Source organism: Ahaetulla prasina, chromosome 11 (genome assembly GCF_028640845.1).
Source record: "Ahaetulla prasina isolate Xishuangbanna chromosome 11, ASM2864084v1, whole genome shotgun sequence".
Lineage (NCBI taxonomy): Eukaryota > Metazoa > Chordata > Lepidosauria > Squamata > Colubridae > Ahaetulla > Ahaetulla prasina.
In genome coordinates, this window is record NC_080549.1 from 27,522,454 (window position 1) to 27,549,632 (window position 27,179).

The 27,179-nt window shown below is 44.8% G+C and overlaps 2 protein-coding genes across 6 annotated transcripts in view; one reads left to right on the forward strand and one right to left on the reverse strand.

The window, feature by feature from the left end:
- The window catches only part of AMOT (angiomotin), a 61,722-nt gene extending 55,613 nt beyond the window's left edge, over positions 1-6,109 (forward strand). For all 3 annotated transcript variants that reach the window (XM_058196755.1, XM_058196754.1, XM_058196753.1), the window contains 3 exons: positions 1,444-1,676; positions 2,791-3,018; positions 5,026-6,109. In XM_058196755.1, the coding sequence (XP_058052738.1) occupies positions 1,444-1,676; positions 2,791-3,018; positions 5,026-5,126 (562 nt within the window). In that variant the 3' untranslated portion in view covers positions 5,127-6,109. The remainder of the gene's footprint in view (positions 1-1,443; positions 1,677-2,790; positions 3,019-5,025) is intronic.
- A 7,360-nt stretch (positions 6,110-13,469) lies between these two features.
- ATP7A (ATPase copper transporting alpha) overlaps positions 13,470-27,179 on the reverse strand; it is a 49,387-nt gene continuing 35,677 nt past the window's right edge. For 2 of the 3 annotated variants that reach the window (XM_058196684.1, XM_058196685.1), the window contains exons 18-23: positions 22,749-22,895; positions 21,292-21,434; positions 20,853-21,056; positions 20,439-20,556; positions 19,935-20,037; positions 13,470-19,262 (exon numbers count right to left, since the gene is read on the reverse strand). In XM_058196684.1, the coding sequence (XP_058052667.1) occupies positions 18,986-19,262; positions 19,935-20,037; positions 20,439-20,556; positions 20,853-21,056; positions 21,292-21,434; positions 22,749-22,895 (992 nt within the window). In that variant the 3' untranslated portion in view covers positions 13,470-18,985. The remainder of the gene's footprint in view (positions 19,263-19,934; positions 20,038-20,438; positions 20,557-20,852; positions 21,057-21,291; positions 21,435-22,748; positions 22,896-27,179) is intronic. The other variant, XR_009156688.1, reaches the window with a different exon arrangement.

Below are 27,179 nucleotides of genomic sequence, written 5' to 3' on the forward strand. Positions count from 1 at the left end.
GCGGGGAGGGGGGGTGTTGACCCTCTTCCTCCCAACTAAACTAAACCAGTGATGGCTAACTTTTTCCGGACTGACTGCCCGAAGCGCAAATGCGAACCCCCAAAATGCAATGCGCGTGCAGCCCCCATGCATGTACCCTGCCCTCCCCCCCATTCCGCACAGGCGCAGCAAAGACCCAAAGACCAGCTGAGATGTGCAGCGGAGCTGAACTGGAGCAATGGCTTGCGTGCCATCAGAGAGGGCGCTGTGTGCCACCTCTGACATACGTGCCGTAGGTTTGCCATCACAGATCTAAACCGTCTCTTGGTCCTCTGGGATGCAGCCCCTCCCCCCCTCCCTCCTGGGAATCCAGACTGCATTCCACCACAGGATATTCTGCATGAGCTACTCTTGAAAAGTGGCCAAGTTGGAGTTGACACAAAGTAGAGTGAGTAAGTAGCATAGGATTCCAGAACTGAAAGATCTACATCAGTGGCCAGTTGCTTATCAAGTGCAGTTAAGATGGTTGCATTGACCTAGGAAGCCCTTCATGGTTTAGGGCAGCTCCAGGCTTGCAATGACCCTGTCTAGCTGTTGAGTCCCATGAAGAGGCTCTTTGGAGGCGCCCTGTTTTCAGAGGGCATTCAAAAGGAGAAAGGAGGAGCTTGTCCTGCATTCCTCTCTATGGTACCCATTCTTGGGAAACTGGGGGCATGCAGTGTCTTCATCATGTACGTGAATGAGCAAGAACTCTTCTTCTCCTGCCTCTTTTTAATACTCAGATGGTGAAAGGCAGAATTCCTGTGCCAGGAAGATACATTGGCAACCCACATTCTAACATTTGCCCCCCAAAGAGAAAGCAATGAAGTAACTTCTCTTCCAATCGGGAGGGAGGAGGAAGGAGATCTTGGACATTTCTGCTCCTTAACTAAGTTACCAGTGTCGGTTCTCCATTCTGACAGGGATCCGGGGCCTTTCTGTCTGCAAATAGGAGGTTGTGGGAGGAGGAGGACAACCGCACTTGAGAAAAGGGTTCGATCAATCTCTGGCTTTCGTAGGTGGAATTCGTGTTTAGTTTCGGTATTCCCCCTTTTCGGTGTTTTTCCTAGAGTTATTTAAATTCCTCTCCCACCTCTCTTGGGACTGTTGGGCTGAGGCTATTGTGCCTTGGCAGGACTGCCTGGGAAGGTCCCGTTGCTTACACATCAGTGCAGCGTATTCAGGGCCTTCCACATCCTCTTTCCACTCTTTGGATGTTATGCCTGAATCTGCAGCTTTCCAGATGTAGAGGAGCAGGCCCTGAGGCCTAGAGCACCGCAGGAAGGCAGGAAGGCGTCTTGCCAACTAGCTGATAGATCGGATTTTCTGAATCCTTGGGAGATTTTGGACTATCCTTAGTATAGTCCAAAAAACAGGGGGGTGGGGTGACTGAAATAAGCAGACGGTTCTTTTCTCCCACCTCAGAATCAAGACCCTCCATGCTCAGATCATTGAGAAGGATGCCATGATCAAGGTCCTCCAGCAGCGGTCCCGGAAGGAGGCCAGCAAGACTGACCAGCTGTCTTCCATGAGGCCCGCCAAGTCCCTCATCTCCATCTCCAACGCTGGCTCCGGCTTGCTCTCCCACTCCTCCACACTCAGCAGCACCCCCATCCTGGAGGACAAGAGGGAGGACAAGAGCTGGAAAGGCAGCTTAGGTGACGGTTTCATCTTCTTTGAATAGAGAAGCCAAAGGGAAACAAGATTATCCATCAGTAGAAATTGCAAGAGTCATACAGGGAGTGCTCTGCATTTTATTGAGGAAAGGTTAACCAGAGAAGCAGAAGAGTTATTTTTAACAAAAAAGAAATGATTTTTACATGCCTTTTAAATCTCACAGCTGAATGCCAGTACCTTCGCTATTTTATTATTTAAAGATCAATCGCCTAATAGGTTTGATCTTGGAGCATAAATAATATTTGATTGAAATCACCAAACACAAATGTCCTGAAAACATTAAGTAAATTTTTAGTTTCTAACTTCCATTATCATTATTTGCTATGAAACATTGCACCGCCCTTGGGGGTGGGGGGAGTCAGATCTGCCATTTGGGACATGTGGACGTCCGGCAGTCGAAGGGAAGAGCTGCATGCCCTGATTGGCCACAAATTACAAAATTTTGTTCCTTGTAGATTGAGTAAATTGTTCCAAATTTACACATACTCAATTTTTTTCAATAAACGTCTATTTTTTGTTAATCAAGTAAAAAAGCCTAAAAGGAGAAGGAATCTATGTATATAATTACATAGAGAGCAGTGTAATCTGTAACTTATCTATATTGCTACTGATCTTTTTCCTATTCCCCATATTTTTAATGATGCTACTTGCAAGATTTACATTTTGAAAGTGGCATCTGGAAAGTTAAAGATAAATTGACAGACTATAAGGATAAAAATGAGGATTAAAGCTTGATTGATGGCTGCCTGACTCCTTATAGGTTGCTGATGTGGAATTCAGCTCTGCTTGCAGGTTGCAATTTACACAACCAGCAAGTGCAAACCTTCTTCCTTTCTCAATCCTGCACATGATTGCTTGGTAAAATAGGTTCTCTGGAGCAGGGCTCTCCAACCTTGGTCCCTTTAAGACTTGTGGACTTCAACTCCCAGCAAAGCTGGCTGAGGAACTCTGGGAGTTGAAGTCCACAAGTCTTAAAGGGACCAAGGTTGGAGACCCCTGCTCTGGAAGGTTGAATGGGCAGAGTCAGCAGCCACCCCCACCCCGCCCAAAGCAGAGCCAAACTCCAAGTAACCACCTGCCCCTCTTCCCTGCCAGGTGTTCTGCTGGGAACAGAATGCCGCTCGGAGTCCATCCCTTCCACCCCTTCACCGGTTCTTCCCTCCACGCCACTGCTCTCGGTGCACTCCAAAACGGGCAGCCGGGACTGCAGTACTCAGACGGACCGGGGCAGTGAGCAGAGCAAGGCCCCTGCCTCCTCCCCTGCGGCCCCCACGCCAGGGAGACTCCCAATGGTGAATCTGGCCTATGGGGCAGACAAATCAGGTACGGAGGGGTGTTACTTTCAGTTGGGTCTCCAGCACTGGACACGGCAGAGGTCAAGCAAACCGCCCAGTGTCTCCTTCTCCACGGCTGGATCCTGCAGCCCAAAACTGCCTGCCCAAACACAGAGAGAGGCATACAGAGTTGCTTCTAAGCACTTTCCTTTATTGTTCCTCGCCTGTAGATGGAAATCTTGCCAAACTAATGCAAACGACTTGCCTCATTAAAGAGAGATTCTGAGAACTCCTGGGGAGGAGCCGTCTCGAACCTCTTCCAACCAAACTCTCTGCACTTCACATACGTGTTTGTTAAAAACAGATCAGGCCAAACCAATCTTACTTCATTCTTTGGCAAAGTGACTAAATTTGTAGACTAGCAAAATGCTGTGGACTTAGTAGGCTTAGACTTCTGCAAGGCATTTGACAAAGTAGACCACAGCCTACTTCTTGGTAAGCTAGAAAAATGTGGAATAGACAGCATCACCATCAGATGGATTCGTAACTGGCTGACAAACCTACTCAACGAGTAATCCTTAATGGTACTACATCTACATGGAGGGAAGTAAGCAGTGGGGTACCACAAGGTTCCATCTTAGGCCCGGTGCTCTTCAATATCATCATAAACTATTTAGATGAGGGAATAGAAGGGGAACTCACCAAATTTGCAGATGACACGAAGCTGGCAGGAATAGACAATACGTCAGAAGATAAGCTCAGGACCTGAACAATGGGCCCTCTCCAACAATTTAATGTGGAGAAGAGCAAGGTTTTAATCTAGGTAGGAAAAACCAAAGGTACAAGTACAGATTAAGCAAAACCTGGCTCAAAACCGATAACTGTGAGAGGGACAGCTGGAGTCTTAGCGGACAATCACTTAAACAGGAGCCAGCAATGTCCGGCAACAGCCAAAAAAGCTAATACAATCCTTGGTTGTTTAAACAGAGACATAGAATCAAAATCAGGAGAAGTATTAGTACCGCTTTATAAATCGTTAGTAAGGCCACACCTGGAATACGGCATCCATTTTTGGTCACCACAAAAAGGTGTTGAGACTTTGGGAAAAGTGCAAAGAAAAGCAACTAAGATGATCAAAGACCTGGAGACAAAAGCAAACGAAGAACGGTTGCAATAATTAGGCATTGCCAGTCTAGAGAAAAGAAGGACTAGGGGTTACTTGATAAAAATATTCCAGTATTTGAGGGGCTGCCACAAAGAAGAGGGGGGGGTAAACTTATTTCCAAAGCATCAAAAGGGAAGACAAGACAATCGATGGAAACTAATCAAGGAGAGAAGCAATTTGGAATTAACAAGAGCTTCCTAGCAGTGAGGACAATTAACCAGTGGAACAGCTGGCCTCCAGAAATCCTGGGTGCTCCATCGCTGGAGGTTTTTAAGAAAAGACTGGACAGCCACTTATCTGAAATTATATAGGGTCTCCTACTTGAGCAGCAGCTTAGCGGTTCGAATCCCTAGTGCTGCCGTGTAACGGGGTGAGCTCCCGTTACTTGTCCCAGCTTCTGCCAACCTAGCAGTTCGAAAGCACATAAAAAATGCAAGTAGAAAAAATAGGGACCACCTTTGGTGGGAAGGGAACAGCGTTCCGTGCGCCTTTGGGGTTGAGTCATGCCGGCCACATGACCACGGAGACGTCTTCAGACAGCGCTGGCTCTTCGGCTTTGAAAGAGAGATAAGCACCGCCCCTTAGAGTCAGGAACGACTAGCACGTATGTGAGAGGGGAACCTTTACCTTTACCTTTACTTGAGCAGGGGGTTGGACTAGAGACCTCCAAGGTCCCTTCCAGCTCTCTATTCTGATTGAACCTCATGCTAAGGGTGCCCAAGTAAAGCCACACCCATTTTGACCATCTCTTCCCAACAATTGGCCTTCATGTTAAAAGGGTTAAATGATGAATGTTTTGGCGGTTGATTTCAAGAATACTTTTCTCACCATCCTTTTTACGTTTATTCATGGTGACACTTTGCCTTCTTCTTCTTCTTCTCTTATCTGCAGATGGCTCCATTTTCCATTCCAGCACCCTAGAAAGGAAAAACCCACCTCAGAATTTGGGGCAGGACCTCAAAGATGCAGAAATGGTGGAGTATCTTATCTGAAAAGAACATGCTGAAGACAGCAAGAAAAGTTTCTTCAGATACTTTTTTAAGATAGAAATTACAGTTACTGTCTCATAAAGGAACCTTTTTTTTGTTATTTGTGTATATAATTTACTCTCAAAGTTATGAACAGCTTAACTTATAATTTGTTCCAAAATTATTAAACTAGATTAAGAATTGTTTTCCTTACCTTTTTTTTTTTAATTACTGGATCTGGTAGCAGCTGGATGAAAGTAAACCAAGGTCTTAAATGCACTACATTTTTAAAATTACCATATTTTTTAAAAAGTTTGTATTTAAGAGAACTTTGTTAGCTCTCTGGAGATCCCTAATGCCTTTCCAAGCCCGAGTCTACCATTTTTGCGGGAGACGGGCAATGGTGCGGCCATGTTTTGAGTATTAAATTTCCCAAAGTTTCCGGTTGTTTCCTCAAAATCTTTGAGCCTCCAAGAGGTGGAGGGAAACTTTCTCTCCCTGTTTTCCTTCTAAGATGAATGTCCCATTTTTGTAAAACATTCCAGAACTGGAGAAAAAAAATCCAGACAAAAAGACTTTCACAATGTGCCTGCACTTAGATTTTTTTTTCCTTGATGTCCATGTCTTGTCTGATGAGTTTTAGAGGGTGTCATTTTCATGCATCGTGATAAGGAATAATATCCACTGTCCAGTTTTGGATGAGGAAGCCTGAGAAGGAGCCGCTTCTGCACGGATCCTGTTCAGTCCGGAGGAAGCCACGTCATTCCACCAGACGGGCTCAGCGGAGGCTTGGAGGCCCCTCTGGACACGGAAGAGGGGATTCGTTATGAAACCAGGATAAAAGGCCTCTTTGTTTTTTCTATTTTATGCTCCGTTTTCCACTTTTTCATTCCTAAAGGGTTTGGCTATCTCTGAATCCTTGTATGTTATGATTTAGTGCCTTACTGGAGGCAATATTTACAGCAGGGACAGTATTTTCAGAAATAATAAAAGGTGGTTCAAAAACACTTGTAATTTTCTGAAATGCTCCTTTCCGCACAGTAAAATAAAAATAGATATTAAACTTTCTGTTCCCCAGCCCATACTTCCATCCACACAAGTATACTTTGGGAATTCAGTAAATTTTGTACATTGGGGTAATCAACACGGCAGAACTCCATTGTAGTGATTACATTTAGTTTCTAGTAGAAGTACATTTATTTACCTGATAACAACTGTCCAAATAGATCCCAGATTGGTGTATATTAAATTGGGGGACTTCACTGTAAAGTAAAGAGCAAGTTTTGTAATCTTTGCACATCTGGATTAAGCCAAACGTTCTTTGACTGGGCTTTTACTCTCTTCTCCTTGAGGAGGAGCCTTTTCATGGCTGGCCTGTTGCATTCGGTGCTTTTCTTGGCATCCCCTCAGTAGTCAGAAGGGGAAGGAAGGGGTCATGTCCTGCTAAGTACCCCACATTTCTGGATTTACATTAGAGTGGAATGGGGGAGGGGAGGTAATTCTCCTTAAATTAGCAGACATCCTTTTTTTTTTTTTTTTTTTGCAGTGCTCCCAGAATATTAAATCGGAGGAGGCCAAAGCACATGGCAGCCTGCAACTCTATTAGCATTTGAAATGCAGCCTCTTCTTCCCGAGAAGTGCCTTAAGCATCCAACCTTTGCTGTGTTTTAAGAAAACTGAGCTTTTGCTTTGCTTGTACAAGCCACAATCTTTTCCTTACAATCAGGCTATCAGGGAGCCTAGAGGTCATGTAGCTGTGCCTTTTCTTCTGAGGACTTTTTGCTTTCCCTGGTAGGATTATACAGGATCCTTGAAGGCGTTGGGGTGCACCCTCCATTTCTTCCCTCCTGCAGAGCTAATTTGTGAAGGAAATGAGTCAAGGCAGGAGGCGGCCTCCCTTGGGTTTGTTCTGCGGCCAAACTTTAGACTAAGAGTTTAATATGAACTCGGGTAATAGAAACAAGGCTATACAAAGTTGTGTAATGGAAAGCTATGTAGTTTTTTCCCCTGCAGCTTTTATCCACCGAGAAACAGTCCTGTGAGCCTGGACTGGAGGTGCCAGAATGCCAGAGTTGTTTGGGAAATGCCAATTTCTTTGCTCCTGAACACGTTGAGCCTGGAGATGGGGCTGAGGTCTAAACCTGTTGAATGTGTTTTATTTTGGTTTTTGTTTTTTGTTTTGTTTTTCTTCTTGTTGTTTTGGCTTGGTGCAACTATATATTTCCTCTGTATCTGTATAGGAATGTGTGTCAATGTCTAGAATGTAGTTCTCATGATAATTGTAACTGTACTGTATTTACAGTATGAAGAAAATTCTTTCTTTCAGAAAATGCTTGGAGTGGGTTGTGTTTTTTTGTCCTTTCTAACAGTTAAGTAACCAAACAAAAACACCGTCTGGTGTTCTGGGTAGTTTCGCCTATTTCCTGCCTTTCAGATGCATTGGGAGCAAGAGCTGGACGTGGCAAAAGTGGCCGTCCAAACCATCCTAGGGCGACATCAAGTTAGGAACTGTGCCAATCTGTATGATCCAGACTAAGTCCCCCCCCCACCTCGCCATGGTTGGTTGGCCTGCTCCGTGTGTGTTGCCCTGTCTTGTGAGGCAAAGCACAAAGGACATTCCAGCCGTTTATTCTTAGCGGGCAGTGCAGGCATCCGGGAGGCTCTCGCTTGTTGAGCTCCAGATGGCTGCTTGACAGCAAAGGAGGAGAATCTGATTAAGGTCCTTCCAATCTTAGTATCAGCTGCACATGTCCTCTCAGCCCTGGTTGGACCACGGCTGTGGAGAATGGCACAATTTTCTGGCGGTGGCTAGTTGAATTCACCCCTTGTATCCTGGTGAAGTGTTAATATCTGTTTTCTGCCAAAGTTCTGAGTGAGGAGACCCCCTTCTCACAACTGGAAAAACACCACCCAATACTAATCTTGCATCAAAAGATTCAGAAGTGGCTGAATTGTTGCACTTGGCATGTTATGTTAAATTTTGGTTTGGGTAATAATGATCTATTGTGTAAAAAAATCACCATTAGATAGGCTTGCACAGTATACTGTACATAAACCATAGTTAACAATCCACGATTCAAGTACACACAAAAAAATGGCTCAAGATGATGTGCAAACCTGGTCATTCGTAGAATTGAACAGTTTTAACAGGAAAGAGGGCTTCATTCCCAAGAGTAAAGTAACTGCTGCTAAATTGAGTAGTTACTAGACAATTCTGTTTCCAAAAGATACATTCAGAAGGCCAGCCACCATCACAAATCCCTCCTCCCTCCCTCCCTCATTTAAATGGAGTCTCTTCTGCCAGAGATGATAGTTGTCATCAATTCTCAAATGCAGGCAGACCCTAACAATCCAGATCCTATTAAGTTCAATAGAATTCATGGCCACGGAGGCTGCTTTAGTTCCTTTGGTGCCACCACACTCCATGAGGCCAGGAGTTTGGCCTAAATAAGCCTCACACATTCTTAAGCCACCCAAACAGTTCTTTCAGTCCTCTCCCTTCCCTGTTTGTGTACTGGGAAGTCTGGCTGGACTGGACCATTTAAGTGTTGTTGACCAGACCAGCAAGAGCCTTACTTGCCACCTGTGGAATAAATGAGTCGGTCCTACTCTCAGACTTGCAAGTGTCCTGCGACCTAAATGTGAGACTATCTTCCAGCAGAGAAGAAATCACTTCGGACGGACTGACTGCATTGAAATTGTGATTGCCCCTTTATCAGTATACAGTATATTAACTTGGAATATATCGGTTTAGAAGGAAAAACTTAAGAGATTTCCAAATGATTGTAAATAATATTTTCTTCATTAAGCCACAGTTGGCTGGACTTTTTTATGGCTCAGTGCAATTGTTTAAAAAGCATAATAGCTGGAATCGCTAGACACAGTATGGAAACTAAACCATACTATAATTTCTTGATGCATTAATCTGGTCTCTGACAAATCGTGTTCTGCTCCTTTAAGAAATTCAGCTATGCAAATAGTAAGTGTTTAATAACCTTGGATAACTTGTTGTGTGTGGGTGATACAAAACGGAATGGCTTTCCTCAAACCAGCAAGCTTTCTGGTTCCCAGAACATCCAGTTCTTGCTTGCAAGGAAACTGCAGGTTGCACTTCCTATATCTGAGTGAAAAGTATTAGCAATATTGCTGTTATTCAATATTGGTGCTATTCTGAGAAAAAAAAAACCTAAATAGATGAGGTGGAACAATCTTCAGATTGGCTGGGTTAACACAGTACATAAAATTTCAGCAAAAACGAATCATTCCTATCATTCACATCGAATTTTTTTTTTTATAAAAAAGTTTTATTTTTACAATCATATCAAATAATTCATCCAATGTACAGTTATATACAATTAGTCGGGCCTGCCCAGTCACCACCCCCCTTTTTAACACTCTTCCCTCTTCTACCTTCTTTTACTTTCCAAACCTTCCTCTCCTTCTCTTATCTACCTCCTCTCCTCCCTCCACCCTCCACTCCTTCTCCCTCTTCTACCCCTCTTCCTTCCTCTTCGCCTCTTTCCTACCTCCTACTCTCTCTTTTTTCCCTCCCCACCGTTCTGAAATGGCAACTGGGCAGACCCGACCCTACATTAATTATATTTATACATCTTCAATAATCCCTGTACATTAACCATCACTCCATCACTAGCCTCAACCCCCCAATTCCCCTCCCCCTTACCCCCCACCCCACACTTATTGGCCAAGTGTGATTGAACACACAAGGAATTTGTCTTGGTGTATATGCTCTCAGTGTACATAAAAGAAAAGACACCTTCATCAAGGTACAACATTTACAACACAATTGATGGTCAATATATCAATATAAATCATAAGGATTGCCAGCAACAAGTTACAGTCATACAGTCATAAGTGGAAAGAGATGGGTGATGGCAACGATGAGAAGATTAATAGTAGTGCAGATTTAGTAAATAGTTTGATAGTGTTGAGGGAATTCCATTTTGCAAAACCAGCCTGTATACAAGGGCCTTAGCATTTTCACATCACATGGAATGTTCCCCTAAACTGCCAAATTAAACTATTAATCATGTTAGCTGCGTTGTTATACAAACAGACCCAATTCCTGAAAATTATGCAAAACCACTGAAAATTATTCTGAAGCATGCCAGGCCACCCGATAGCAATAGCCTTTCGCTTTCCAGCCCTCTCTAAGTGGTTTTCAGAGTCAGCTTTTTGCCGCCAACAATCTGGGTCCTCATTTTACCCACCTCAGAAGCATGGAAGGCTGAGTCAACCTTGAGTCAGTGAGAAATTGCAGGCAGCCGGTGATCAGCAGAAGTAGCCTGCAGTACTGCAGTACTAACCACTGCACCACCGCAGATGATTGAAGTCTAATTTAAACTCTGAATTAAGGAGTAAAAGTTGTAGACTTCAGTTTGTGTCCCATTATCTCTGAGATAGCAAAATTAAATCATTCAGCACAAATAAACATCCTTAATCTGCTTTGAGCTTTTCTCCTTTCTATTGTTTGTCTTTGATACAGCACTTCAAAAAGTAATAATTCCTTGTTTTAAATGTTTTTGGTGTTGATTTATTAAACCATTCAAATTCCTTTTAATGGAGAAATGTTGCTGTATCATTAAGGTGTTGATCAATAACATTTATGCAGACCATGGAAAACTCTTCATCAGTACTTGGAGTTTGTTTATAATCTATAATGGCTTGATTCATAGAACAGAATTATAGCAGTATTACGTAGTTATTACATCTTTGTGAACTAAGCAGTAAAGACAGAAGTTACTGCACCAAGAAACTGTGAGTTCTAGATCCACCTTCGGCACAAAGCCAGCAGGATGCTCTTAGGCCGGTCACTTTTTCTCTGCCCTAGGAAGGAGACAATGGCAAACCACTTCTAAACAATCTTGCCAAGAAATCTACAGACTTGTCCAGGCATCTTCGAGCATCGGACAAAATGGAAGGGAGATAAACAAAATCTGCAGTGCATGAACTAAGCAGTGCAGTGTGGATCAAGGTTTATGGTAGTTGATAAGGAAAAAAAAACTGGACTAAGTGCAAAGTTACTGTAAAAAGAGAAAATTCTACAAAAAGTGAAATTTTTATAAAAATAGAAAATTAAAATGCCAATACAATAATACTTGCATAAATGCATCATGCATTATCTTTAACGCTTTCAAATAATCAAGTAGGAGAAAGTGTAGATTGAAGTTACCAGCCTGGTCAAACCTGCATGACATCAGATACAATCAAAGTCTAATTTTACCTCAAGACACTCATGCTATTCTGTGCAAGCTAGGATCTATCAACTGAAGCCCGTTTGCAAGCCAAAAATACTGTTGCTCACATTTCATACTTTGTATCATGTTTTGGAATGCAGGTTGTCTCCTGGTTTTGGCTGATTTGCAGCAAATGTTACGTTATATGATGGAATAAAGTGCATGAATTGGAAAATGAAATTATCAAAGAGGGAAGCTGAGGGGGAAATTAAGTAAACTTAAATACTGAAAAATTAGATTAACCTATGTAGTTTCATGAATGTCTGTTGAAGATGGAGAAGCATATGAAGACTTTTTGAGATACGCAAATTCTGGCAGAAAGTTAGTGGTTACTGTATCTGTTGTGAGGAATGAAGATTTCTTGTAAGAAAAATGATTTGGCATCAGAGCTTCTGCTCTCTTAGATGCATGTGTGAGACTTGGATATGTCAGGGGAAACATAAAATTAAGTTGAATACAAATGGGGAAACTAAGATAGGAACAGTATGTATTGAATCAAAAGAAATAAGGTCAAGAATAAATGAGCAATCAGTTAATGTGGATTGTATGCAAAAATGGGTGAGCATATGAAAAGGATCCAATCTGGAGCTGAGAAGACATTTCCTGACAGTGAGAACGATTAACCCATGGAGTAGCTTTCCTCCTGCAGTTGTGGGTGCTTCGTTGCTGGAGGATTTTCAAGAACTGGGCCACCATTTGAGTGGGATGGTATAAGGTTCACGCCTTGAGCAGGAGGTTAGACTAGAAAATCTCCAAGGTCCCGTCCAACCCTATGACTGTTGTAATTCTGTGATTGGAAGAAAGTACAATACTAAGTAGGGATATTTATCTCCTTTTTCACAATTTTGCTTCTGCCAAAAGGCAAATCACAAGATAGAGAGGTATATAATGCCTGCGTGCAAATAAGCAATGCAAAAAGATGGAACTTTGCATTGAGTCCGACTCTACATTGAACAGGAAAAAGAGGTAATCAGGACAACTAAGTGGGTGTGTCAGCCTCCACTCCAATCCTCACATCCTTTTGTACACTTTATATTCAGTAGTTAGATTGCAATGGTTTTTTATGTGTAATGTAAAATAGCTCATGGACTTAAGATGTATTACTATCCTATTCAGATTAAGTGGAGAGGGCCCTTTAAGAGTGTCGTCTGACATGAGAATAACGGGAGGGGAGATTGATGGTTTGAATTTAGCAAGAATGTTAGAGCACAGGCTTTCCAATGGAGACTGCATTCTTGAGATGATTAACAGCCAGAGACCAGATTACCATGGGGGCGAGGAGCTGGCATTGGACCAGACCTGCCTGACCTTTTGGGGGGAGGAGGGACTAATGAGGGGATATGGGATGTTAGCCATATTTTGTCTCAGATCCAACTTTATACTGCTGCAGTCCGGATGTATTTAGTAAAAGTACTTTTCTTTATTTGCAAATGAAGTCAAGGTGTATTCTTTCCTAAATATAATCAGAGGCAGCCTGACAGGGTGGAACAATTATAACGTTTCAATCTCTGGGGGATTTGGGGGTTAGAAGAAAAAGGGAGTTTGTGACTTCGGGGATTTTTTTGATATTGTTATGATGAGTGGTACAAGACTTTTTCTACTCACACCCATTGCCGTGTGTGTTACTTGGGTCAGAACAGGTAGGCTCAAGACTGAATTTCAGCAAGATGGAGATATTCTGCTGCTCTGGGAGGAGTCACACTTCCCCTGAAGGAAGAAGCAGTCTGAGAATTCTCCTGACTCAAGGTTCCCGATAGGAGCAGCAGGTAGAGATTTTGCGGCAAAGGGATCCTTCAGCCATCTTTAGTTGATCTGCTAGTTATATCCTTTCCAGCCAATGAAGACAGTGACGCTTGTCATTGTTAGACCACAGAAAATTGTGTGTTGTGTTGCCGTGTCAGTCCTACAAGTAGATCAGGCAAAGAAACCAAGAAGCCATATAAGTCAGGACTACTTTTATTGGAACAGTTATAGTAGCAAAAATTTTCAAGTCTGAATGTTCCCACTTTGTATTTGTGCAAACTAGGGAGGGTTGAACCTGATGCCAGCAGCCTCTCCTCACTACTTGCCCCTTTCTCACTCTTTCATCTTTAGGAAAGGAACGGAAACAATATTCTGCTCGAAAGTGTTCAGACTTTTATTTAGGATACAGCAACTGACATACTTTCAGTTATATATTTTGTTCTGAAGTCAATACAAATTCATTATGAGCCATAGATAAAGTAATCTAGTGACCTGAAAGTGAATCCATGTAATAGCAAATAATTTAAAGGGTTTCACAAAAGCTTCAAGAATTAAGGGATTTCCCCCCCGCCCCAGCTTCCACATAAGATAGTTCTTAGTTAATGACCACTTCCAACAAAGAAAGTCATTGGGGAAGCCAGCAGGAAGTCACAAATGGGAATCATGAGATGTCTTGCCTAATGACTGCAAGGGATTCACCTAATAACTGCAACTGGAATGGCTGCTGTAAGTTGACGCAGTTGTGCGACACTGAACTTTATGATCGCATCACTTAGCAATGGAGCTCCTGTACCAATTACTATTGTTAACCAAGGACTATCTATAGGTATGAGCGGATTTTGATAAAGATGGCCAGAAACCTGAAATATTGATGTTTCTTTTCTTGAGCAATATTTCTGCACTGTTGGATCTCTTTACAAGAGATAACAAACATATTAGGACATGGGGGGGGGGGTGCTTCTGGTGGAGAATTTATGGCCCTCCACAAGTTGGAGGCATTGAATATGCTCAACTTTTTCGTAATACTCTGAGGGGGACATGATAGCAATAGCACTTAGACTTATATACCGCTTCACAGTGCTTTCCAGCCCTCTCTAAGCAGTTTAAAGAGCCAGCCTCTTGCCCCCAACAATCTGAGTCCTCATTTTACTCACCTCAGAAGGATGGAAGGCTGAGTCAACTTTGAGCCTGGTGGGATTTGAACTGCCAAATTGCAGTCAGCCGGCAGTCAGCAGAAGTAGCCTGCAGTACTGCACTCTAACCACTGCACTACCACGGCTCCTGATGATCTGAAGGACTGAAATGGAGAAGAGGCTGAATTGTTCAGAGCTGCTCCCCGAGATATAACCAGAAAGAAGGGGGTTAAAACGATGCATATGGAAGCCGATTTCATCCAAGAGCTCCAGGTGAGATTTCCCTACTATCTAACTGTGAGTCATTCCCCCTTTGCAGTACCCGCTTTTTTGCCAGAAGTATTTCAACCAGAAGCTTGGGCGAGCAGATGACTGGACACTTTGATTTTCAATCCTCCTTAATTCTATGAAAGGAGACGATGTTCAAGAGGGCAATAAATAATTCTGAGGGGAGAGAATATTTAGCTACAATATATTTTTCTAAGCAGAAAGTATCATTAAAAGAAAAATGTAACACATCATTTAATGTTCCAGCATAATAACATTTATAGAAGTGAAGGCACATTCTTGAGAAGATCATGACATATGCTCCACATAAACTAATATTGCACACAATTGCTTAAAGTTCTTTTTAGCTTTCTTTCAACGACCTTGGACTGGTTCCTGAAAATGGAATCAGCAGATTTGGGACTTCAGCTTTTGACTGCAGGAAACAAAGAGGCAAAAACTGTTCTAGCTTTTTAAAAAAACAACCCCACGCAGTTAGTTTTTCAACGTGGAGAAAAAGGGGAAGGCATTTGCCTTCATTTGTGAAGGACGATTCTGATCACAAGGCCTCTGAAGAACGACTCCTGGCTGTTTTCTCCATTTACCCAAAACGTTTGGTCAACGGTCTCTGTCTCCGATGGGCCTCCTTAACAAGACTGGGATGAGCAGCAGCCGCAGGTCAAATGTCTGCCGCCATGGAATGTGCAGAACAGACATCAAAATCTTCAGAAATACCATCATAAATGCAATAAAACCAGCCCTGCATTATTTTAATTTTGGATGCACTGAAGTATCTTTGCAGAAGATGTACAGAAGGAAACCCTTGACTTGTGACCAGTAAGACTTACAACTGTAAAGCACTTCCAGTTGTCATAAAATGTCACAGACCCCCCACCCACCCACCCAGTCAAATGACTTCATTTTGGGTGCTTGGCAACCAACCGGCTGACGTGTCCGATGGTCACGTGACTGCAATTTGCAATGCTTTTTGGGAAAATGTCCATTCAGAACAATGGATTCATTTAACAACCATATGTGACTCCCTCAATCACTACTGTAAAAACAATTGAAAAAGTGGGTTAGGTCATATGGGTACGACTGTAATTACTTATGACCAAAATTTTGGTCTGAATGACGGCTACTGAGCCGAGAACTATTGATACATCGCTGGAGTGAGAAGTCTGCTCTGGAAGCATCCCCTCTTTTGTGACTTGGGAGCCTGCAAAAATGCTTGGACTGCCGCTTGCATTATAAGCAGCCATGCTGCTGAAGGAGGCCAGAGGAGGATGTCAGGCACCAGGAAGGATGGGAAGCATTTTAAGAGGCCGGAGGCTGCCTTGGAAGGTCCAAGAGGCTAAAGGACATTAAAAACGCCTTCACTAACGCTGCTCTCCCTGAAGCACTTTTTCAGCATTTTTTTTAAATGGGTCCTGCCTGAAATGCCCACCACCGGTGGAGACCAAAGGGAGATATGGATGGGCAGTATTTTAAAAGAAGGGGACACCAGCTGGGAAGGGAAGGAGAAGGGCCTTTTTAAAAGCCAGACAGAAAGCAGGAAATCCTGACTTGCATATATGGCTGCATATACACTTTGTCTAATAATTTAAATAAATCAGAAAAACATGTTTCAGATACATGGAGCTAGCAGAAGCAAATAACCAAAATAAATACATTTAAATGGAATGCCAAGCTTCTTCTAAAACCTGCTTTTGAAGCTGTTCGGCTGACATCTGATCATCTAAGACTCCTGATAAACAAGGGGGCTTGAGGCAGGAAAGGGACTTTTCTTTACACAAACAGCAACTTTACATTTTCCACGAGCTTTGCACAGTCAAGGCAAAGAAGCAACTTTTGGTTCTTTGAAACGAAGTCAAGTATAAAACCTTATTCACAAACAGGAATAACCAACTGCCATCTTACCGAGGCATGCCGACATGACAGAGAACTGGAGGAGGAAAGAGATTTAGGGAAAAAAAGGGATGAAACGACGGAATTCAATTCACCACACCGTGAGAATTTTCAGTTTTCATACTACGTCATACTAGTCAGCTGACTAAGTTGAGGCATCTTACTATTTTCGTTAATATATAATAACATGCCCCGCTCTGTGAACAGAATTTTTTATATACATTTAAAAAGCCCAAACTTACTTTGTTCCATCTCAAAAGCATCCATGCTGCTCTTCCCCCAGAGCCAGTGGCCTCCTCGAAGCGGAGGGCTGCTCCTGTCATGGGCCCCTCTGGCTGCAAGGTTTTGGCCAGCAAACAGAAGGAGAAAAGCTGCGGATATCGGGAATCACAATCCGCAGCCACCCGGAAAGGGTCATCTTGGGCAGGGGCAAGCCAGGCATGAGCCCAGTTTCCTAACAACCTGAGCAGCTAAGAGCAGAATCAGGGCCTGGACAGCGAAAACTCACTTCCAGCAGGCTCGGGAAGGGGGGTGGGGGACTTCAGGAGGAAATGTTTAATTCTCCCTGGACACAATCTTACTTTTCCACTTTCTCTTGGAGTCCTTAGTGGATGCAACAAGGATGTTTTTTGTGTGCAACTCACAGGAAAGATAAATAAATAGTGCAAGACACCCCTGGAAGTGGATTTTTACTAATCTATGAAGAATTTTGCAGTTCTTTGTGTACTGTCAGCACAATCCCTGCCATTTTCTGAGCCCCCTCCCTCTCTCTTCTGGAGGCCACTCCCAGAGGGCTAAAAGAGGAGAAAGGATTTTGAAAAGTTGTGGCTTGGGCTCTGTTTCTTTAGCTGGATATTCCAAATGGTTTTATAAGGGGTATTAAAATGCCTAAATTGTGTGGCTTAAACCAAACTGAAAATTAAGTAAACCATTTTTTCCATGAACTTTGATCCTGATAGGTGTATCTCACCGCTTTAAATGAAGACAAGTCCATCGTCAGGTAAAAAGACACCACTGATCTTTCAGGGCTAATTCTTGCAATTCTCACTAATTCAAAATTATGAAAGCAACAAGGCCCATTTTGTTCTCCAGGCAGCTATTCACAATCAAGCCAAATCGTGTCCTTTGAAGTCGGTGTTGGAGGAAGGCAGCTCTTGCCGGGAGGAGGCTGCTGCCTCTGAGTCCTCTCAGCTAACAGGAGAGAAACCCATGAGAAAGGCCGGGAACACGAGGGAGGCGGCAAGCGGCAAGCTCAGCTCTTTAGAGGTCTGGGTGATGGTCAGAGGAAAAAGGAAGAGCTGGTTTTGCTGGACTCCCAAAACAAGGGAAGAGGTGGCACAGCTTTGATCCCTGCAAATCAGGCAGTGGAAGGGCAAGCTGATCCCAAGAGTCTCTTCCGACATTCCTCACGAGCCACAAAGGAGGGCGGGACAGACGAGATGGAGTCCTGCTGAGGCCCAGAAGGCCTGACTGGCTTCCAACAGGCGGAGGAGGAGGAGGAGGAGGAGGAGGAGGAGGAAGAGGGTCCAGTCTGGAGTAGGCCAAGAAGGACCGCTCTGCTTTCTCTCTTTCCCAGGTCCAGAGGTGACCTTCCCTGAGAATGCCTCTGCTTGGGAAGAGTGGAGGTAAGGCACATGTCTTTGGCAAATGGGAGAATAAGATCAAGACCTAGAAACTATCTGCTGGTAGCAGCCAGAAGATATCCTTATTTTGGCTTCTTCCCCAAGAAATCAACTTGAAAAGCAACTCAGTATTGTAGCTCCGGTGTTGCGTCTGCACCCCTTGAGCCGGGCCTCTTGCCAGAAAGTGACTTGTAAAGTGAGGGGGAAGGGCTGTCAGGACTTACCTCGGGAGCACCGGTTTCCCTGGCTCAGCTCCAGGAGCCAGAGGCAGGCCAGGTGGAGGAAGTTGACTTTGTAAATATACAAATAGAATGAGACTATTGCCTTACACACTGTAAGCCGCCCTGAGTCTTTGGAGAAGGGCGGGATATAAATGTAAATAAAAAAAAATAAAAATAAAAATAATGAGGCCTCCGTCCCGACTCTTTCCCCCCCCAGGCCACGCCTCCAGACCCGGCTGACGGCAATCAGGCCTGGCTGGACCCTAGGTTTCATAGGCAGGAGAGGCGGGAACAACAGAAGCAGGGGTGGGGCAGGCCGAGGAAGTGCTGAGTCATGGAGCCACACCCCACAGGATATAAAAGCAGCAAGGGCTGCTATGCCTCTTCATAGCAGGCAAATCAACTGCTTAACTAAGAGCTGAAGTACTGTTTGTTCCTGGGTGACTCATCGGCATCGAGGGAGATAACAGAGACACTTGGCAGAAGCTCACTAGTTTTCTGCCAGAGCTGATAGTGCCGGCTAATTAAGCCATCGCTCGGACGGAGGCGAGGGGGGACAGAACATCCAGGTTCTGCTCCATTTTGGAATCTTTTGTCCCGTTCTGGCTGCTAAGAGGGGCAAAACAGGGTTGAACACACTGATCTCCCGGGGGGGAGGACCCCCATTCAGCCGAACAGGCCAAGCCCAAGAGACGCCCCAAACGGCCGAGGAGCCCTCGGCCCTGCTCCACCTCTTCAGACGGTCGTGTCGTCTTCCTCCCGGGAGTCCCCAACCAGGAGCGAATGCTTGTCGGGCTCGCTCAGGGCGATGTTGCTGAGGGAGTGCTTGTCGGAGAAGAGGGAGCTGATGGAGGCTTGGCTGTAGTGGATAATTCGGTCCATGAGGCTCAGTTTCGGAGACCCTGGTCCAACCTCGTCGATCCCAATGTGGACACTGATTTCTGACGTGCTCTTGCACCTCACCTGAGTGCGGGCATGGCGCTCATACTTCTCGCAGGTAGGCTTCTTATAACTAAAGGGGAACACAGACTGGATTAGTGTGTAGTTTCATGAAAATTCAAGCCAGGGTTTGCAGAGCCCCATGTGTCAGGCTGACCTTTCGGGCACCTTTTCCATTTGGGGGGCCCACTTTGTGTCAAGAGTTTGAAGAGCACAACTCTTCCACAAAACAACTCCCAGTCAAGAAACTTCATGTCTTCTCTGGCTATGGCTCTTGTAGCCTCAAAACATTTTCCTACCTGCTTTAAGTATATCATTTACTAAACCTTTTGTTTACTATGCCATCATTACAAGCCTTCCTTGCCCAGAGCACTGTGAAGGGAGCCCTTGGGTTCCCTTCCCACCATCCAAGGAGAAGGCCTCTTCTGATCCCAGCCTGCTTTGCGTGGTTTTGCATTCAGCTCCACCTAAAGCTCCACTTTCATCCACCCACCAGCGCCCATCCAGAGAGCAACTTCCCCATCCTCCGCATTCCCCCCCTCCACATCCTATACTACAGGATGTGGGCCACAAGGGAGGCCAGCAACTACAAAGCATCCTGGCTTCTTCTCCTCATTTAGCGAAAGACCAAGTCCTGGGTGGCCTTTCGCTCACAGAGGTCCCCAAAAAAGGAAGCCCTCACCCTCTCTCTCTCCTGCACAAGGCACCAAGTGGTGCTCCTCCCCTCCTGTGCAGAGCTACTCACAGTTTTAGCAGCAGAGAAGACAACACAACGGACACAGAGGAGGCCGCCATCGCTGCGGAGCCCATCCAAGGCTGCAGAACCAAACCAATCGGCAGGAAGGCACCTAGAGCCAAGCATGCCAGAGTTCAAGGGAGCCCCGAAACTCAAAGATGCAGAGTGTGAAGCATTTGCACAACTATTTCCTGTCCTGGGAGGGTGGGGAGAGGTAGGAGAGAAACTATAACCCAAATTGAAAAAAGGGGACTTGGGAAGCCACTTGCACAGAAGAAATTTCTTACCCCAAATTTATTTTACCTGACTAAACTCAAGAACTCCTTTCTCTCCCTAAACTAACTGAAGCAAAATGGGAGGAAAGTCTGGAATTCGATCTCCTCTTAATGCTTTTCTTCTCAGGTCTCATTTCCTGCAGCTTTTTGCTTTACTGATTAGCTCTATACACATAAATTTAGAGGCCTTTTGTGGAGGACACCATGCAGCAGTTCAACACCAAGAAATGTTACATACCTGCAGCGACAGGAATACCAATGAGATTGTATATGAGGGCAAAGACAAAGTTGATCCGTATCCTTTTAACAGTTTTCCGTGATAAATCTATGCTTGCCACCACATCCAGCAAATCATTCTGCAATATATGTTGTTTCAGAAATTACTTAACAGGATTAATTCTATCAATCAACGCTTCAGATTCCTGGTAACTTAACAAAGCTAACTCAACATCACAGGACCATTTTAGAAAGTGCATATATAACAAGAGACCGTAGGGGGCAGGCTGGACGACCCATAACCCCCCTTCCCTGAAGGAGTCCGACTGGGCCCCTCCGATTCCCTCGTAGCTTTTCCTCTCAATTCCAGAAAGGAAATGCACAAATCGATGCAGGCTCGGACTCTGGCAGTCTTCCCCTCCACCGCACAACTTACCCTGATCAAAACCACGTCAGCTGCTTCTATAGCCACGTCTGTGCCTGTGCCGATGGCAATGCCAACATTAGCCATGGCCAGGGCTGGGGAATCGTTGATGCCATCGCCCACCATAGCCACCCGTTTCCCTTCTTCCTGCAGCTGCCTCACTTTGGCAACTTTGTGGGAGGGGAGCACTTCAGCGAATACTTTGGTGATGCCAACCTAAAAGCAAGAGAGAGAAGGCTGAAAACCCCAAAGGAAGGACATCGGGGCAGCACCGGGCTCCAGAATCAGGCTGAGCCAAGGCTCCCTTTCAAGAGACTCTGGTCTTCCCAAGGCATACCTCCAGTCACCAATGAGGGTGTGTAAGGTACGTTAAATGAAACTGTGCCGTAAACCAATTGCACGGTGAAGCCTTAAGAGGCGTCCAGGGAACCTCAGGAATCCAGCAGCTTACCTGTGAAGCAATCGACCTGGCGGTTTTGCCATTGTCCCCCGTCATCAGAACCACCTCCAAACCCATTCCCTTCAGAGTCCGCACAGCAAGATCCGCTTCGGGCTTCACGGTGTCAGCAATGGCTACCAGGCCACACAACTCCCCTAGGAGACAAACGTGTTCCCATGATGCCTCCAGAAAAGACCGACTTCTCCATTATGTAAACTGGCCTCTGACAGCGTATTTTTTTATCTTGTATTGATAAATTACAATAAAACAATCAGTGTTTTGATTGCTGTGATCTACCCACAATTTTTGAGAGTCAGGCAGCCTACAAGTTTAAACAGTACAAAAATTGTCCACTTGGTTGGTTGCTACAAGATCACACAGACTGACTACAAACAACAGCGTAATAAAGTAGCAACAATGGTGCATTGGAAGATCATAAATTTTAAAAATACATCTTGTTGCGTTTGTATGAATGATTTGCACCTATATGAATGATATGGAGGATTTCCAGGAACCAAAATTACTTGAAGTCAAATATGTGGTTAGGATTAAAGGAGAAAAAAGTCTTCAGGCCTCAGAACCAATCAGGCTCAAGTGTTACCTCACTCTTTTTGCAACTGTAAATTGTCATACATACTGAAAAGGTACAGATCTACAAATGGCTGAGGCAATTATTCTTCTGGGGGCTGAGACGGGCAGCAATGAAGAATCAAGAGGGGGAAGATTTCTCATTTTTAGGCAAAATATATGTGTCAAACTAAATAATTATTTCAGCTTTTTATTGCAGGGAAAATATGAAAAATCACACATCCATAAAATCAGACTTTGGAAACATACATTCATGGGAAATGGTCGTGTACAATTTGCACATCATGACACACCTTCACAGAGAATAAACCGACATTGGTTTAAGCAAATGGAAGCAAGAAAATACTTTGTTCATCCAAGCTGGGCTTAACCCTGGCTTATTGTGGCATTCAGTTTAGGCCAACATATGATTGAAATATTCCAATGAAACGAACAGAATATTTTATTTCTAAAAGAGTTTAGTAAGAATCAATTTACTTATTTATTTATTAAATTTATTTGCTGTCCATCTTGTATTGAAACAACTCTGTTGAATATTGAAGGCAAGACTATTTGATAGTATATATATATTTCCATTATTTAAGAGAGAAATAGTCAATGACAATGGTTAACAAAGTTTAGATTGCCAAATGATTGTGCATTTATGTTTATTGTAAATGCAATAAACACTCTTAAATAGCCGTTCAGAAATACTCTGGAGTTTTATTCATTATTTAGAATTGTTATGCGGTGCATCTTTGTCAATAATTTTGGCAATAAAATCGATGAACATTTCTATCCTGCCCAACTGTTTCAACACATCCGGTTATATGTCCTTTTTCCCTGCACCCCCTTCGGCCTTTTTCAACTAAAATACCGAATATCCCAATCCTCAAACTTACCATCCACAGCTATCAGAACCGCCGTGCGGCCACGGCGCTCATGCTCCGTCATGGCTTCGTCAATATCACTTCTGAGAAGAAGGCCGTTCCTAGACATCCACTCTCGGTTTCCAATGAGAACAGAATACTTGTGCGACATCCATGTGTCTGAAAGGAAAACTTCCATTATCCAAAAAAGAAAAACAATTTAAGACTAAGAACAGTGTTAGTGAAGGGCAGCCAAAAATCTGAAGTATGATGCACCTTTTCAGGCTAATGAATGTTATTCAAAGATATGGGATTTAGAAACATAGGACTGGAAGGAACCCAGTCCTTATTCCATCCTGGACCAATGGTTCTCCAATTATTATTTTTTTTTGAAACCCACAACAATGCCGCTCCTACAAGCATGGGAGGCAATCGGTTCCACTGACTAGCGGTTCTCCCTGTCAAGTTGGATCTCTCTCCGAGTAGCTTCCACCGAGTAGCTTTTTGTTGTCTTCAGATGCTTTGGAGGATAAATCATCAGGCAAAACCTACCTAGTCCCCTTAAGCTATCCATGGTACAGTTTACCCTCCAGGCCCCTAATCCTCTTCTCTGCACTGTTTCTCGGGTCTCAGAATCTTTTTCGCATTGTGGTTACAGAACTGGCTGCAATGTGCCAGGTGTGGCCTTACTAGCGCACTATGCAGAAGTATTATCGCTTCTTGTGATCTTGAGGCTGTCCTTCTGTTAATGCAATCTAAGACTCCATTGGCCCTTTTGGAAAACTGTAGCACGTTGCCAGCTCACATAGAGCGGTGGACCATGAGGACACCTAGATCCGCCTCACAGGCACTCCTGATGTTCATAAGGCAAACCTCACAACACAAAAGGAATGATAGGCAGAGGGGGGTCATCAAAACAAGATTTCCAAACAAAGACAAAGTAACATTGGGGCATTTCAATCTCTCAGGACGGGAGAAGAAGCTTTAATAAAATAATTAAGGGAGAGGTTGCTGAACTTAGGAAATCTCTTTCTACAATAGTTAATTGATAAGGTCTCACATGTATCTTGAATCTTCATAACTGAACCATTTTCTTTCTTTCTACTCCCTATCATGGGTGAAATGCTCCCGGTTCAGACCAGATCGGCCGATCCGGGAGCGATGGCAGCGGGTGGTTTGGAGAACCCGTAGCAAAAATCCCTGCCCCACCCCCCATGCCCAGCTGAGCCGCGCGATCATCAGAGGTGGGGTTTTTTTTTACTTTTAAAAGAATTTTTTTCAGCCCAAAAAATGCTTTTAAAAGTTAAAAAAAAAAAGTTAGCCATTACCCCCCCCACCAAGCCACGCCCACAGAACCAGTAATAACAAATTTTACATTTCACCCCTGCTCCCTATCTCATCATAACTTAAATCGTACATCTGTCTAATAATTCTATCTAATCAAGGAAGGTGCAGCTCACAAAAGTTTCTGCTTTTTAAATAATATGTTAATTGGAAAAAATGCTACCAAACTCCTACTGATATTTATTAAATAATACATGGCACTGTTCATGAATGGCAAGTTTGTACGAATCTTTATTCATTTCTCGCTAAGGAATGAATGAGACCAGAACTAGCCCAAGTACATGATTGTCCATAAATATGCTTAGAGCCAGTGAATAAAAACAAAACTCAGCGTGTCCCTGGTTGGACTGTTTTAAGCTGTAAGTGATGTCATCTTATGCCTAATTATGTTATTTGTTATTAATGAGAGTTTGGAGCCGAGGGAGACCACTGTACCACAGATAGCCGGATGTGAGTCCCTCTTTGTGAAGTGGGGCCTGGGGAGGCAGGTGGGCCTGCTGATCACGTACCTGGCTCCCTGCTACGTGACAGCAGCCTTGCCCGAGCTGCTGGATGTAATCGCCAGGATGGCGGTTGAGATCCCCAGGCTGATGGTCATGGGGGATTTCAACCTGCCGTCGGTAGGCGAGGCATCCACGACGGCTCGGGAGTTCATGGCTTCCATGACGGCCCTGGACCTGACCCAGTTAGTGAATGGTCCCACTCACATCGGGGGAAACTCTGGACTTGATTTTTGTCTCTGGGCAGTGGTTGAATGATCTGGAATTAGTCCTCAGACCCTTGTCATGGTCAGACCATTCTCTCCTTCAACTCGACTTTCGAACCGCCGACCCTCATCACAGGGAGACGGGACCGATTCGCTGGTTCCGTCCCAGGCGCCTGATGGACCCGGAGAGGTTCCAGATGGAGCTTGGGCCATTACCTGAAGATTTACCCCACGACTCGACTGGAGACCTTGTCGCCGCCTGGGAAAGGGCGGCGGCTGGGGCTCTGGATCGCGTTGTGCCTTTGCGGCCTCTGACCCGGTGCCGCTCTCGATTAGCTCCTTGGTATTCCGAGGAGCTGAGAGAGATGAAGCGCCGGAGAAGACACCTAGAGAGTAACTGGAGGGCCAGCCGCTCCGAATCTGACTGGACACTAGTGCGGTCTCAAATTCAGACCTATCTGGTGGCGATGAAGGTGGCAAAACGAGAGTATTTTTCCACTCTCATTGCATCGGCAGATAATCGCCCAGCCGCCCTGTTCGGGGTGACCCGCTCCCTCCTTCATCAGGGGGCGTTGGAGGACCCCTTACAAGGGCGAGCTGAGGAGTTTGTACAGTATCTGCAAGATAAAATCACTCAGATTCGGGAAGGTTTGGACGCAGATTGGGTAGGGTCGGGCAGGATGGCGGAGGCTGGTTTTGATGTTCCCATCTGGGATGAGTTCGATACTGTGACTCCTGAGGACATGGACAGGATACTGGGGAGGCTGAATGGTTCATTCATGTTTACTGGACCCGTGTTTCTCCTGGCTGGTACTGGCCACCCGGGAGGTTACACGAGGCTGGCTTCAGGGAATCGTTAATGCTTCTTTGACGGAGGGTGTCTTCCCTGCCGCCCTGAAAGAGGCGGTGGTGAGACCCCTCCTCAAGAAGCCTTCCCTGGACCCAGCTGTTTTAGGAAATTATCATCCGGTCTCCAACGGCTGTCGTTTGAAGATCATTTGACGGCCGTCTCCAGGGGGGCCTTCCACCAGGTTCACCTGGTTCGGCAGTTGCGCCCCTTCCTTGATCGGGATGCCTTGTGCACGGTCACTCATGCGCTCGTTACCTCTCGCTTGGATTATTGTAATGCTCTCTACATGGGGCTCCCCTTGAGGTGCACTCGGAGGCTTCAGTTAGTCCAGAATGCAGCTGCGCGGGTGATAGAGGGAGCTTCGCGTAGCTCCCGTGTAACACCGCTCCTGCGCAGACTGCACTGGCTACCTGTGGCCTTTCGGGTGCACTTTAAGGTTTTGGTCACTATCTTTAAAGCGCTCCATGGCTTAGGGCCTGGGTACTTACGGGACCGCCTGCTGTTACCGCATGCCTCCCTCCAACCTGTACGCTCTCACAGAGAGGGACTTCTCAGGGTGCCGTCCGCCAAGCAATGTCGGCTGGCGGCCCCCAGGGGAAGGTCCTTCTCTGTGGGGGCTCCCACACTCTGGAACGAACTTCCCCCGGGTTTACGCCAAATACCTGACCTTCGGACCTTCCGCCGCGAACTGAAGACACATCTTTTCATTCGCGCGGGGCTGGCTTAAATTTTATTGATTTTAAATTTTCTATTGTTAATTTTAAGGGGTTTTAGTTTTATATATTTTAAAGTTTTTTAGGCCAATTATAAAATAAGTTTTTTAATTTGTATTTTAATTGTATATTGTACTGTCTGTTTTTACTTTGGCTGTACACCGCCCTGAGTCCTTCGGGAGAAGGGCGGTATAAAAATCGAATAAATAATAATAATAATAATAATAATAATAATAATAACAACCTTCGTTTTGTGGCGAAGGTTACTGAGAGTGTGGTCGCACAACAGTTCCCCCAGTGCCTAGATGAAACTGTCTATCTAGACCCGTTCCAGTCCGGCTTCCGGCCCGGTTACAGCACGGAGACGGCCTTGGTCGCGTTGGTAGATGATCTCTGGAGGGCTCGGGACAGAGGTTGTTCCTCTGTCCTAGTCCTATTAGATCTCTCAGTGGCTTTTGATACCATCGACCATGGTATCTTGTTGCGGCGGCTCGGGGGGCTGGGAGTGGGGGGCACCATTTATCGGTGGTTCTCCTCCTATGTCTCCGACCGGTCGCAGATGGTGTTGGCAGGAGGGCAGAGGTCGACCCCGAGGCGCCTCTTATGTGGGGTGCCACAGGGGTCGGTCCTGTCGCCTCTTCTGTTCAACATCTTCTGTTCAAGGGCCTCTGTGGCTCAGACTGGTAAGACAGTCTGTTATTAACAGCAGCTGCTTGCAATTACTGCAGGTTCAAGCCCCACCAGGCCCAAGGTTGACTCAGCCTTCCATCCTTTATAAGGGAGGTAAAATGAGGACCCAGATTGTTGGGGGCAATAAGTTGAGTTTGTATATAATATACAAATGGATGAAG